Below are 12787 nucleotides of genomic sequence, written 5' to 3'. Positions count from 1 at the left end.
ACATCCACCAATTGGATAGGGCACCATAAGAAGAAGATATTTTTATTACCAGACGACTGGTTTTCGAGTGTCTAGAGGTAATCCAAAACAGTCGCAAATCCGTGAAATATATTTTTATGTGAAATTTTCGCTTTTATCATATGTTAGTTTCTTTAGATAACAAACTATATTTTGAAATCAGTTTACGATGTGTAAGAAGAAATGACTAATAAATAATTTATTTTATAATTTGTGGTATATTTTCATTAATATAACAAGTTATAAAGCTTGTGTATATCTCTTTGATGTATATAAAATTTTACATAAGAAAAAATATTTATTTTTGGTGTAAACGAAACAATATTTCCTCGTAAATTTCTTAAAAGTACGCTACTGATTGCGAGGAGATAGAGCGGGCAGACAATTGAGTTATTTCATTTAGTGTTACACTAGGCACACGAGAAAATACAAAAATGATGTGTTTTGGACTACAATGAAGTCTTGACGTTTTTTTATTGCCCAAACTCACAAACAGCTTTCTTTTGTAATAGCTGTTCGTTGTTATCGCAGAGATTTGTCAAAGATTTCACAGCAGAATTAGTGAGTTTGAATTTGTTGAAAACTACATTAATTCTATTTTTTGCATCGACCTTACAATACATAGTGAAATATTATTGTATTCTACTAATAGTTATTGTAAATATTAAAAAAAAAAACTTATAAAATGTATCATTTTCGTTGGAATTTTTTTGTTAAGGTAAAGTCAGTATTTTCTATATTTTGTCAACATTAAAGATTTTTTTGAGTAATTCATGCTTATTGATCTTTTACCCCCTTTACATGCAGCTCACTTCCGCGGCAGTAAGCAGGGAATTGAGCAGGAAAGTTGGCAGCTTGAGTATGTAAATACGTCGCTCGCGCTGCCATTACTCGGTTGGCGGTTTTTCGTGGAAATCACGGACTTGCAATGGTAGTGACAGTGACTGTTTAGATGCTGTTCTCTGTCTTGTCGGTGCTTGTTTATTGGTTGGTAAATTTTTCTTTAACTATGGTTGAGTGGAGCAATGACCAAGTGATAAAGTTTTTAGAGCTATATGTTAATAAGAGGTTGTTTTGGGATTCTTCACATAAAGACCATGAAAAAAGCACAGTGTAGCTGATGCCGTTTGTCCTTTAAATTTAAATTTGGTCCTTTAACTCTTAAGTACCATGGCGGGGTCAAAATTGACCCCCCGCATTTTTAATGCCAAGTTTCGCTACCGAAAGAATGGGACGATGATGACGAAAAAAATTGGCAAATTAATAATTCCGAAACTGGTAGTGAATATTCGGGTGAAGAAAGTGATATAGCTGACTCAAGGGATGTGTTTTATGGCAAAAATAGGTACAAGTGGTCTAAAACTTCTCCCACCTTTTCTCGTACACGTAAGCATAATTTAATTAGTCATTTACCTGGTGTTATTGGAAAAGCTCGAGCTAGTATGCCAGAGAAACCAGTTGATGCTTGGGAATGTATTATTAGCCACGATATATTGCAAGAAGTTCTTGAGAAAACCAATGAACGAATAACTAATATGGCTTCTAAATATAATTTACACAATTTATCGTGTCAATATACCAATCATCTTGACATAATTGAATTAAAGGCCTTCTTAGGCTTATTATATTTATCTGGGGTATTTAAATACAATAATGAAGATTTAAGGTCTTTATTTGGTACAAATGGTACTGGCCGTGATATATTTCGAGCAACCATGTCACTAAACCCATTTTATGTTTTGCTTGGAAGCCTTTGTTTTAACGACCCAGCTACTAGACAAGAACGTATTGCGCACGGAGATAAACTGGCAACTATATCCAATATTTTTAATATGTTTATAATTAATTGCCAGTACAATTATAGCTGTGGTGAATATTTTACAATAGATGAAATGCTTATTGCATTTAGAGGAAGGTGCCAATTCAGGATGTATCTCAAACATAAGCCAGACAAATACGGTCTGAAAATGCAGTGTTTAGTAGACTCTAAGACACATTATTTGCTAAATGGTTTTATATGTACTGGAAAAGATACACGCAGAGCAAATCCAAAAAAGTTATCCATCCCCACTCTAGATGTTTTGACACTTATTCCACCAATTTCTGGTACAAATAGAAATATAACAGCAGATAACTGGTTTTCGTCCATTGAGCTCATAAAAGAACTGAGAAGCCATAAAATTTCATATGTTGGAACTCTAAAAAGAAATAAAAGAGAGGTTCCTGCTAAATTTCAACCCCAAAAAAACAGGCCACCTAATTCTGCCTTATTTGGTTTTACAGGAAGCGAGAGCCTTGTATCTTTTGTTCCTAAGAAAAATCGTGCAGTGTTGTTAGTGTCAACTATGCATCATTCCAATACAATGGTTAATGGAAAGCCAGAGATTATAAATTTTTACAACGAGACAAAAGGTGGGGTGGATTCATTGGATAAGAAATGTGCATGCTATAAAACTGGCAGAAGAACTTGTAGATGGCCTCAAGTAATATGGTTTCGCATTTTGGACATTGCAGGATTAAATGCTAACGTAATTTTTAATGGAGTTCAGCAAAATCAAATAATGGAAAGAAGATTGTTTTTAACCATTTTAGGTCAGGAACTTATTAAGGCCCATTTAACTCGTAGAGCTCAGCAAACTTGTTTACCGAGAGAAATTCGTAGTGCCATTTTTAAACTTTCCGGACTTCAGGAACCAATGCCTGCCGCAAATCCAGAGCCACAACGACAAAAAAAGAGGGGAAGGTGTAAAATATGTCCATATTCCAAAAACCAAAAGAAAGAAAGCTCATCGTGCGATAAATGTCGAGAATTTATTTGCAAAATTCATTCCCGCATACAGACGTTATGCATAAGCTGTGTTGAAAATTAAGGTAAAATCATGCTTGTCATTTTTGAGATACGAAATCTAAATCGATTTTTTTTTATTTTAGGTAGGAGCTATGATACCTAGATTTCACCATTGGATATAAAAAAAACTGCACATTGTTATTATTTTTCTTATAATTCGAGAAAGTGGATAGCTATGTTAATTTGACTGAATACAAAAGTTTTTTTTTAAATAAAGTTATATCTAATTAACCAAATTCGTTTATTTTTATATAAATGTAAAAGTAGCTGTAAACAAAATAATTTAAAATAAAACAAGTTAAAAAAAGAATATTTTTTGATACAAAAAACAATGGGGGGTCAAATTTGACCCTGCCATGGTATAAATGTTACTATTTTTGGCCATGGTAGTTAAGGGTTAAAACGATAATAATTGCTTTACAAACTTCCGACACACTCAGCGAAATTGCTAGAGATGATACTTTAAATAAATAATGCAAACTTTGGTAACTGTCCCCAGTAGCCAAATATCGTAATGTTATTGCCACGCGTATTTTTGGTGGTATTGGAATTCTTACTTTAGTCTGTTTTTTTATCATGGGCTCAATTTTCTGAAGCAAAAATTCAAAATCTATGCGTGACATTCTTCAAAATTTTAAAAATTCTCCGGATTCCTCACAAGTCAGTTTATTGAAAAAGATTGTCATATTTCCTTTGTAAAAAAATGTTCGAAGCCATTGTCAGATTATTATCCAAATAAAAGACTTTTTCGACATCGACGTTTTTTTTTCTACATCATTTGTTTTTAAAACGTTAAGATCTTATATACTAAAACGCTAAGCCCTTTTCTTGTCCACCACTTTACTCAAAAACCATATTAGATAATTAAAATATTTTTTCGGAATATTATTAGTATTACGTATGAGATTGTCAAGATATACTTTTGGTACAAAAATTCACTTCCGGTTTTGAGATGACCGGAAGTTAAAATTTACTTTAAGTTTTAGACCCCACAATGTATATATGGATCGAAAGGTCTCGTCGAGACGAATCTAAATATGTACTTCCGGTTGCGTTCCGACACCGGAAGTGACCAGAAACGCGCATAAAACGTCAAGATAGAGCAAATCTGACACCGGATTCGTGATCAGCATGCAAAATTAACTGCTAAATGATATCCATGTCGACATTTGATGAACTAAAAGTTGCATTCCGGTTTTGAGGTCGACTTCCGGTTTCGTTTTTATTAGTCAAATCAATAGAGAATTCAACGTAGAGTTCAAAAATGTAAGTTCACGAAATTATCATTTATAGTTTTTGAGTTATTGATAAAAATATTTTTACTTCCGGTCATTGTATACATTGTATATTTTTCTCGCAAAATAAAAATTTCATTTAAAAAACTCGATGTCGAGTTGGTCCGCTAGTAATTTTGTAAATTTATAACACACAGAGCTTTCTTCGCAGTAATTTTTATGCCCTCCATTGCTGATGCAGCATTGTTGTAGCTGTATATAAAATATGGAAGACAAAGAAAAGTAGGGAAAATGCTTATATATCGAAAGAAACCAGTCAATGAATACATACAGTTTACCAAAATATTGATAAATAAATGGGGAAGGTGCTTTAATGAAAGTAATCGAGTAAGTGCAACCCATTCATAAATAGTACTTTGATGCCACGTAAATTAGCTCCTTTTTAAATTTTTACTGAACTTTAATTTGATCTTAATATAAAAATTTATTAATCCTAAGCCAGTAGGAAGTTCGCCGGGTCAGCTAGTAGTCGGATAATAAAGCCGGGAATACACAACACATGCCTGTTAAGCCGGATATATACATGCCAGTAAATTGGGAAAGTAGCAGGCATGCCAATTGCTGGCATAGACCAGTATGGAAGATCAAGTTTGGTATAAGCTTTAGTAAATAATGCTTTAGACATTCCTGACCGATTTGTTATAGTAGGAGATGCAGCTTTCCCACTAAAAACTTATCTTATGAAACCATTTGCTACAAAGCCAGCGCAAGGAGAAAAAGTCTTTAATTATCGTTTATCAAGAGCCAGGAGGATCGTGGAAAATGTTTTTGGCATTCTTGTTTCAAGGTTTGGACTCTTTGAAGCTAGTATATCCTTTTCGCCGGATAAAGTGAACACTATCGTTTTAGCGACATGCTCTTTACACAGCTGGTTGAGAAAAACTTCTGGAGCATACATAACATAAAGATGTATTGACTATGAAGATATTTAACTCGGTGAAGTGATTCCAGGCACATGTCGTAGTCAGCCAATTACTGTGCAAAATGTACCAAAAACACGTATTAATTATTCATCTCAAGAAGCCTTACCTATTCGAAACTCTTATGCTGATGCGTTCATTACATTCAACAGAACAACATTTGATTCAACAGAAGCATTACCTTGGCAAGATCGTATGATCACTATTATAGGTTAGAAGATGTTATAATGCCTATTGCAATTATATGTTTTATTTATATGGGATTAGTCACAGTTATGTTGTAATACCAATTACATATTTCGATTCGATTCGATTCATATTTTAACAAATTTCTCTTTAATTTTGTTTTGATAACGATATCCGGAGTGGAAATCGAAACGTTAAGTATTTTTAGGTAAAATTTGTAATTGTCATTACAATATAACTGTTTAATCTCATATAAACATAATATTTAACTTAAACTTGGCTCAGGTTGACAGTTTTAGAAACCTAGTATTGCAATTAGTTTTGATAATAATTTTTAAATAAAATTTCATTGTTTGCCTATTTTGTTTTAATTTTCTAAAAACCTTAGCAGTATACTTACTTAGTAATTTTTAAGGATAGAATAGTTAATAGGTTGAACCACAAAAGAACCGTTGAACACTATAAGAGAAAAACAATACAATATAGAACTACTCCAAGAACAATCAATAAGAGAACTATACCAACAACGTCTAGACCAAAAATTAATAGAATTTAGATACGGCAACATCAAAGAAATATACGAGCATATAAAGGCGAGTATAAAGCAAGCAGCATTCGAAGCCCTTGGGGAAAAAGAACATATAACAAATAAACAGCACTATTATGAAATAAATGAACCAACAAAAAGAATAGTTGAAGAAAAAAAGCAACTATACAGAAAATGGCTGACTACAAACAACGATAAAGTTTATAAAGAATATAGAGAAAAAGATAGAGAAGTGAAAAAACAAATAACACAGCAAAAGAATAAAGAATGGGAAAGAATCTGCTTAAATATTGAAACATATATTGGAGGTACAAGAACTTCGGAGTCATGGAAAGTACTGAGAGGATTGAAACAAAACTCAAAAGAAAAAATTAAATTGGGAAATATACAGGACAAAGAATGGAAGGACTACTACAAGGAACTATTAACAGAACAAAGACCACAATTCATTGAAAAAGAAAACAGGCGAAGACGAAGCAGATTCCCACAACAAGAAATAGAAATAACAGATAGGGAAAGGAGAATGGTCATAAAAGCAATCAAAAATAAGAAAGCACCGGGACCTGGAGGCATCTCACCTGAGCTTATAAAATACGGATCAAAAAATTACACCGGATGATACAATGGATATTTCAGAAAGCCATAAATGGAGAACAGCTCCCAAAAGAATGGACGACGGCATATATGACATCTATATTTAAGAAAGGAGATAGAAAACGATGCGAAAACTACAGAGGAATAAGCGTAATATCATCAATAGGAAGATTATATGAAAAGATACTGCGAGAAAAGATAGAGCAAGCGATAAAAGGCAAAATTGGGGAGGATCAGACAGGCTTCACGGCAGGAAGATCATGCATAGACCACATATACACACTGGAACAACTGTTGGAAAAGAAAAAAGCAAAAAATAGAGATATACACTTGGCACTTGTGGACCTGAGAAAGGCGTATGACTCTGTACCAAGGTCAGAACTATGGGAGGCAATGTACAAATTAGAAATACAGACGGAACTCATAGAAGCTACAAAAGCTCTGTATAAAGAAAATAAAGTGTCCATTAAAATGGGAACAAGAATCATAGGAGACTTCACCACAACAAAAGGGCTTCTGCAGGGTTGTTCCACATCTCCAACCCTATTCAAAATATACTTAGTGAAAGCCTTGACTACATGGAAAAGAAAATGCGAAGGCATGGGAGTACCGGTACGGAACGAATACCTATATACGTTAAGTTTTGCAGACGATCAAGTAGTGATTGCACAAGACCAAGACGACCTCAGCTACATGATGAAGAAACTACAAGAAGAATATACCATCTACAAGTGAAGAAGACATAGAAGATCTACAGATTGATGACAACGTAACAATCAAAGGAAAGGATAAATTCAAATACCTGGGATTTATAATCACGAAAAAGGCAACAACAGAGGAAGAAATTACACAAAGATTAGGACAATCAAGAACAGCAATCCGACAACTTAACTCAGTATGGTGGGATAGACACCTAAATATGAAGACAAAAACGCAGATTTATAAAACATTAGTGCGAAGTATTATGACATATGGGGCTGAAAATTGGATCATAAACAAGAAAAACAGCAGTAAGATAGTAGCAACAGAGATGGAATGCCTGCGAAGATGCTGCAGAGTAACAAGAATGGATAGGAGAAGTAATGACGAAATAAAGCAAAGAACATCAATAGAAACAGACATACTAACATATATAGAACAAAAAAGACTAAAGTGGTATGGACATGTAAGAAGAACTAGCGACAGCAGATGGATAAAGAGAATAACCGAATGGAGCCCCATAGGAAGAAGGAAAAGAGGACGACCCCGAAAATCCTGGAGGAACGAAGTAGACGACGCCATGAGTAAGAGAGGACTAAACGATAGAGAATGGAACAACAGAGAGAGATGGAAACGGTTGAGCGAGGGAAGGCAGTGAATACTGTAGAATCCCTAAATATATATATAGTTAATAGGTACGAACCTCAGTGGAAGTAGAATCTCTGTACACAAATGTGTCATTCAAAAATGTCATTTTTGCAAACCAAATTAAACTCAGTTTATAAATATCTTCCTTTCCGGATCCTGTAGTTTTAAATTTTTTATTGTATTTAGTTTCTGATGGTAAGTAGATCTCAAATTTTTTATTATGGCCTTTATCTCCTTTAAAGTAATACCTTCACCCATTTTCTCTTGAATTTTTGTGTAAGCATTGTCACGGGCTATTTTATTTTTGATACAAGGTTGAATGCTCGAATAAATGAACTTTGAAAATTAAAGGCAGATATCGAGCACAGTTTTATTAATTAAATCTTGCCCAAGTACTTTCGCTCCCTAGAGCATCTTCAGGGGTATTTCGTCAATTTTGGGCTATCCAACAATTGCAGAATGTCATACACATAAAACTAAACATAAAGTTGACCATAACACTACACTAAACAAGGACTCTTCGACTTTTTAAAAAATTTTAAACTGTTTGTCCTTGTTTAGTGTAGTGTTATGTTCAACTTTATGTTTAGTTTTATGTGTATGACATTCTGCAATTGTTGGATAGCCCAAAATTGACGAATTATCCCTGAAGATGCTCTAGGGAGCGAAAGTACTTGGGCAAGATTTAATTAATAAAACTGTGCTCGATATCTTTAATTTTCAAAGTTTATTTTATTTTTATATAGAGATGATATAGAATTCCAAAGACACTCCAATTCTCTCTATATATATATATATATATATATATATATATATATATATATATATATATATATATATATATATATAGCAATAAATTTGATGGTTTTTTCATCATCACCCCAATGAAACATTTTTGAAATTCACAAGTTTAAAATAAAATGATTAATTTTTACCACCAACACAACAAATCTGACAATTCTCTGCTAGCTACTGGCATGTCCGCACCGGTAGCGCACTTTCACACAAATGCCAGTGGCACTCCCCACGCATGCGCCTTGCATCTCACAACATGTTACTGGCAAGAAAAATCAAATTCTTTGTGATTAGCTAGCCAGTTACCGTACACACTTGCCAGTTTCTGGACAGCACCTGGTGCTTGCTAGGTACTGATATGCCATTGTGCCAGTGACAGGCATGCTAGTTAACCGCAAGCAATTTAATTTTTCGTGCCAGTAGCGTGCTGTTTGATATAATGCGCATGCGTTGAGACTGGCACAGGCATGTGTGAACGCACGTGACAGCTACTATTATCCAGTAGCTGTGCCATGATATGTTGAAAGTGATGAAATTTCTCTGTTGTGTTTTGTTTTTTGAAGTTATAATTAAAATAATCAATTGATTTCTTATCATGTCTCATTAAGAGGATGAAAAGACTATACAATTTATTAGTATATTCAGAGAATAAGAGTGCCTCTACATAAAATTCCTCTAAATCAACGCTGTCATAAATTGGTCATGATCACTCCTAAATACGTGATCAGAGAAAATGGATGAATGTATTACTATAAAGGATAAATTGTAGAATTTCCAACTCTTAGTTCTGGCTGGGATCGCATCTTGCATATCAATACTTTTTTGTATTCTGTTTTCAATTTTTCGAAGCAGTTCATCAAAATTTTCAGGAAGCATTTTTAAATGGTTTCTACAACCTTCTACATCTTTAATTCTCATCTTTCTAAGCAAACAAGCACTTGCTCTGTAAATTTTTAATCTACTAATCTAATCTTTCACCCATTTTTTTCTTTTTTTTTTAGTTCCGTTTGGGTTTCATTATTAAATTTCTAACAATATGTGTGGCCCTAATACGTGTTGTTTGATATAATCCGAATGCGTCCATTTTTGTTTTAAGAATTACAAAAACTTCAAAAATGACTTTTTAATACTTTCCACATGAAAACCGGCATGATTCCTGATATGTTTAATATCTACCCCTACTTTTTTCGCCAATATAAGCATGCAAGCTGCTGGCATGCCAATTACTTTCAGATGTGTTTTTTGCATCCCAGTTACAGGCTTATGCCAGCAGCTGGTATGCAAGTTACTTTCTATGAATATAGACCTATAAATATACTTCCGCTTATTGAGAAATTATTAGAATTGGTAGTATATGATCAAGTCATGGATCACATTGATAAAAATGAAATCTTAATTAATACTCAGTCAGGTTTTCGTAAAAAGTATTCATGCACTGCTATTTCGAAACTGCACTGCAACTTTCACTTTGAAAATTTAGGCCTTGGACAATGATAATTATTTAGTTATAGAATTCCTTGATTTAAAAAGAGCGTTTGAAACTATTGATCATAATAAACTTCTCACTTAATTAGAAGGCTATGGTATTGGAGGAAATGTTCTTGAATGGTTTAAAGATTACTTATTGGATAGAAAGCAACAAGTGAGGATTGATGATATTACTTCTTCTGCAATTAGTGTTAATATTGGGGTACCTCAAGGTAGTGTCTTGGACCCCTTTTGTTTATATTGTATTTAAATGATATAAACTTATTTGTTAAATGTGATTTCGTTAATTTGTATGTAGATGACACCCTACTTGCATATTTTGATTCAAACTTAGAAAATGCTGTATCTGAAATAAATTCAGCATTGCAGTCTGTTAATAAATATTTAAAGATTAACAAACTAAAGTTAAATGTGTTAAAAACAAAGGCTATGATAATAACAACTAAATACAAATACTCAAATATTGATATAAATACTATTAATCTTCAAATTGACAATGACAAAATAGAAATCATCACAACAATCAAGTACCTTGGTTTTTATTTGGATAATTTATTGTCTTTTAATGACCATTTTAATTAAATATTAAAAAAAAATTATACTTTTTTTTCAAGGATATCTAAAAATTTGTCAACTTAAACTAAAATTACAGTTTTTAATGCAATTATTCAACCTCACTTCGATTTTTGCTCGTCAGTTATTTTTCTCTTCAATTTAAATCAATCGGCTCAGTTGCAAAAATTACAAAATCGTGGAATGAGAATCATTATTGGTGGAAACAGATATACACCTATAGCAACAATGCTTAGCATGCTGCAGTGGGTTTTAGTTCAACAAAGGGTCTTTTACCTTACAATGGTGTTTATTTATAAAATTCTAAATAATTTGGTCCCTTTTGTGAGTTTATTACACGGAATTGTATTATCCTACTCTAGGTAAGTGCAATTTACACATTGTGAAAACAAAAAGGACGCTATAAGAAACTCTTTGTTGTTTAAGGGTTTTGATCTTTTTAATAAGCTTCCTCAAACAGTTAAAAGTTGTTCATCTATACAAATATCTAAAAGCAAATTAATGAACCATATTAAAAGCACCAATAGTTAGGTAGTTGTTTTGTAGTCATGTTTTATGTTATATATTATTGTTTTATATTTTTTAATAAGTCTAGGTACTACGTCTTAAGTGTAATTGTTATTTTTATCTTATGTATTAATGTTATAAATTGAATAATTTTGTATATATTAGGGCTTTCCCTATTTTTGAATAAATAAACTTCTTCTTCTTCTTCTCATTTTACAGGCATGTGTATCCCCAGCTTTAGATGAAAATAATCAAAGGAATATATAAGGTTGCTCGGTTCCAGTCTAGAAAAAATAGTTTATTAGCAAAACAATATTGGCAATGTCTACTAATTTTAAGATAAAAACTTAAATACTACTTTTCTAAATTTTATTAAAGGAAAATATCAATAAGTTTATAACTGAATTTGTGTTATTTTGTTTTTAGAAATGGGATGACGAACTAGCCAGTCGAGCACAAAAATGGGCGGAGTCATGTTATTCTGAAGACCACGATAGAAATCGGGATGTTTGTAGGTATTTTAAAATTAAATTTAATGAAGTAAACAGTAAATTCTAAAAGTTTTTTACTAGATTTTTTCACCCGTTAACAAATAGTCAGAGGAAGAAACTTTTTTAAAATTTAATATTTGTTGGAATCTGTCCCATTACAAACAATAATCAATATCAATCAATCAATATGTAGAATTTCTAGGACATAGAAATTAGTTACTAAATATATCAGACAGAGTTTACCATAAATAAACAGAATTAACAACAAATATGAGTCATCACCATCATCATTCTGTCTTTACAACCCTGCGTGAATCCTAGCCTTCTCAAGAATTTCTCTCCAGTCGTCCCTATCCATAGCCTTCCTCTGTCAAGCAGGTATTCCCATATTTCTCATGTCTTCACCGTTGTTACCAAGGAACCTTGTTCTGAGTCTCCCTCTTCTTCTCTGACCAATGAGTCTATAATGGAGCGTTTTACAGCGTTTTCCGTTATCCCAACAATATTGACATCATCAGCATAGACAAGGATTTGCACTGATTTATTATATGTTATACCAATGGTTGTGATTTGTGACATACGTAATAATTTTTCCAGAGCGAGATTGAACAGTATACAGAAGAGAGGGTCTCCCTGGCAAAGCCTCTTATTTGTTTTAAAAGGTTCAGACAGTTTCCCCTGAATTCGTATTCTAGATTCAACTTTTTCAAGAGTTAGTTTTCTCAAATTTATCAACTGATTTGGTATTCCTAGCTCTTTCGTTGCTTTGAACATTTCTCTTCTATTCACAGAGTCATAGGCTGCTTAGTAGTCTATAAATATGTGATCAGTATTTATGTCATATCCCAATGTGTTTCAGGGTTGCAAAACTAATGAATTGTCGATTTACCACCTCTGAAACCAATTTGGTATTTTTCTACTATCCATTCTGGATATGGTGCCATACGGTGACATGGTACTGTGGAAAATATTTCATACGCTGCATTTAGAAGCGTTACTCCTCTGTGGTTAAAGCATTCAAATATATCTCCTTTTTTGTATATGGTGCAAAGTATTCCAATATTACAATTATTGGGAAGGGTTTTCTGTGTCCACATTTCTTTTATAAGCTGCTGTAATGCCATTATGGTATCGTGGCTACCTTCTTTATATAGCTCAGCTGGAAGATTATCTATTCC

General features: G+C 32.9%; 1 protein-coding gene across 1 annotated transcript in view; it reads left to right on the top strand.

The window, feature by feature from the left end:
• LOC140441282 (venom allergen 5 2-like) overlaps nucleotides 1–12787 on the top strand; it is a 218236-nt gene that overhangs the window by 141533 nt on the left and 63916 nt on the right. Inside the window, exon 4 of the mRNA XM_072531899.1 lies at nucleotides 11545–11629. Within this exon, the coding sequence (XP_072388000.1) occupies nucleotides 11545–11629 (85 nt within the window). The remainder of the gene's footprint in view (nucleotides 1–11544; nucleotides 11630–12787) is intronic.

This window comes from Diabrotica undecimpunctata, chromosome 5 (genome assembly GCF_040954645.1).
Source record: "Diabrotica undecimpunctata isolate CICGRU chromosome 5, icDiaUnde3, whole genome shotgun sequence".
NCBI classification, from domain to species: domain Eukaryota; kingdom Metazoa; phylum Arthropoda; class Insecta; order Coleoptera; family Chrysomelidae; genus Diabrotica; species Diabrotica undecimpunctata.
The sequence above is the reverse complement of the archived record's forward strand: the minus strand, read 5'-3'. Positions and strand labels throughout refer to the sequence as shown.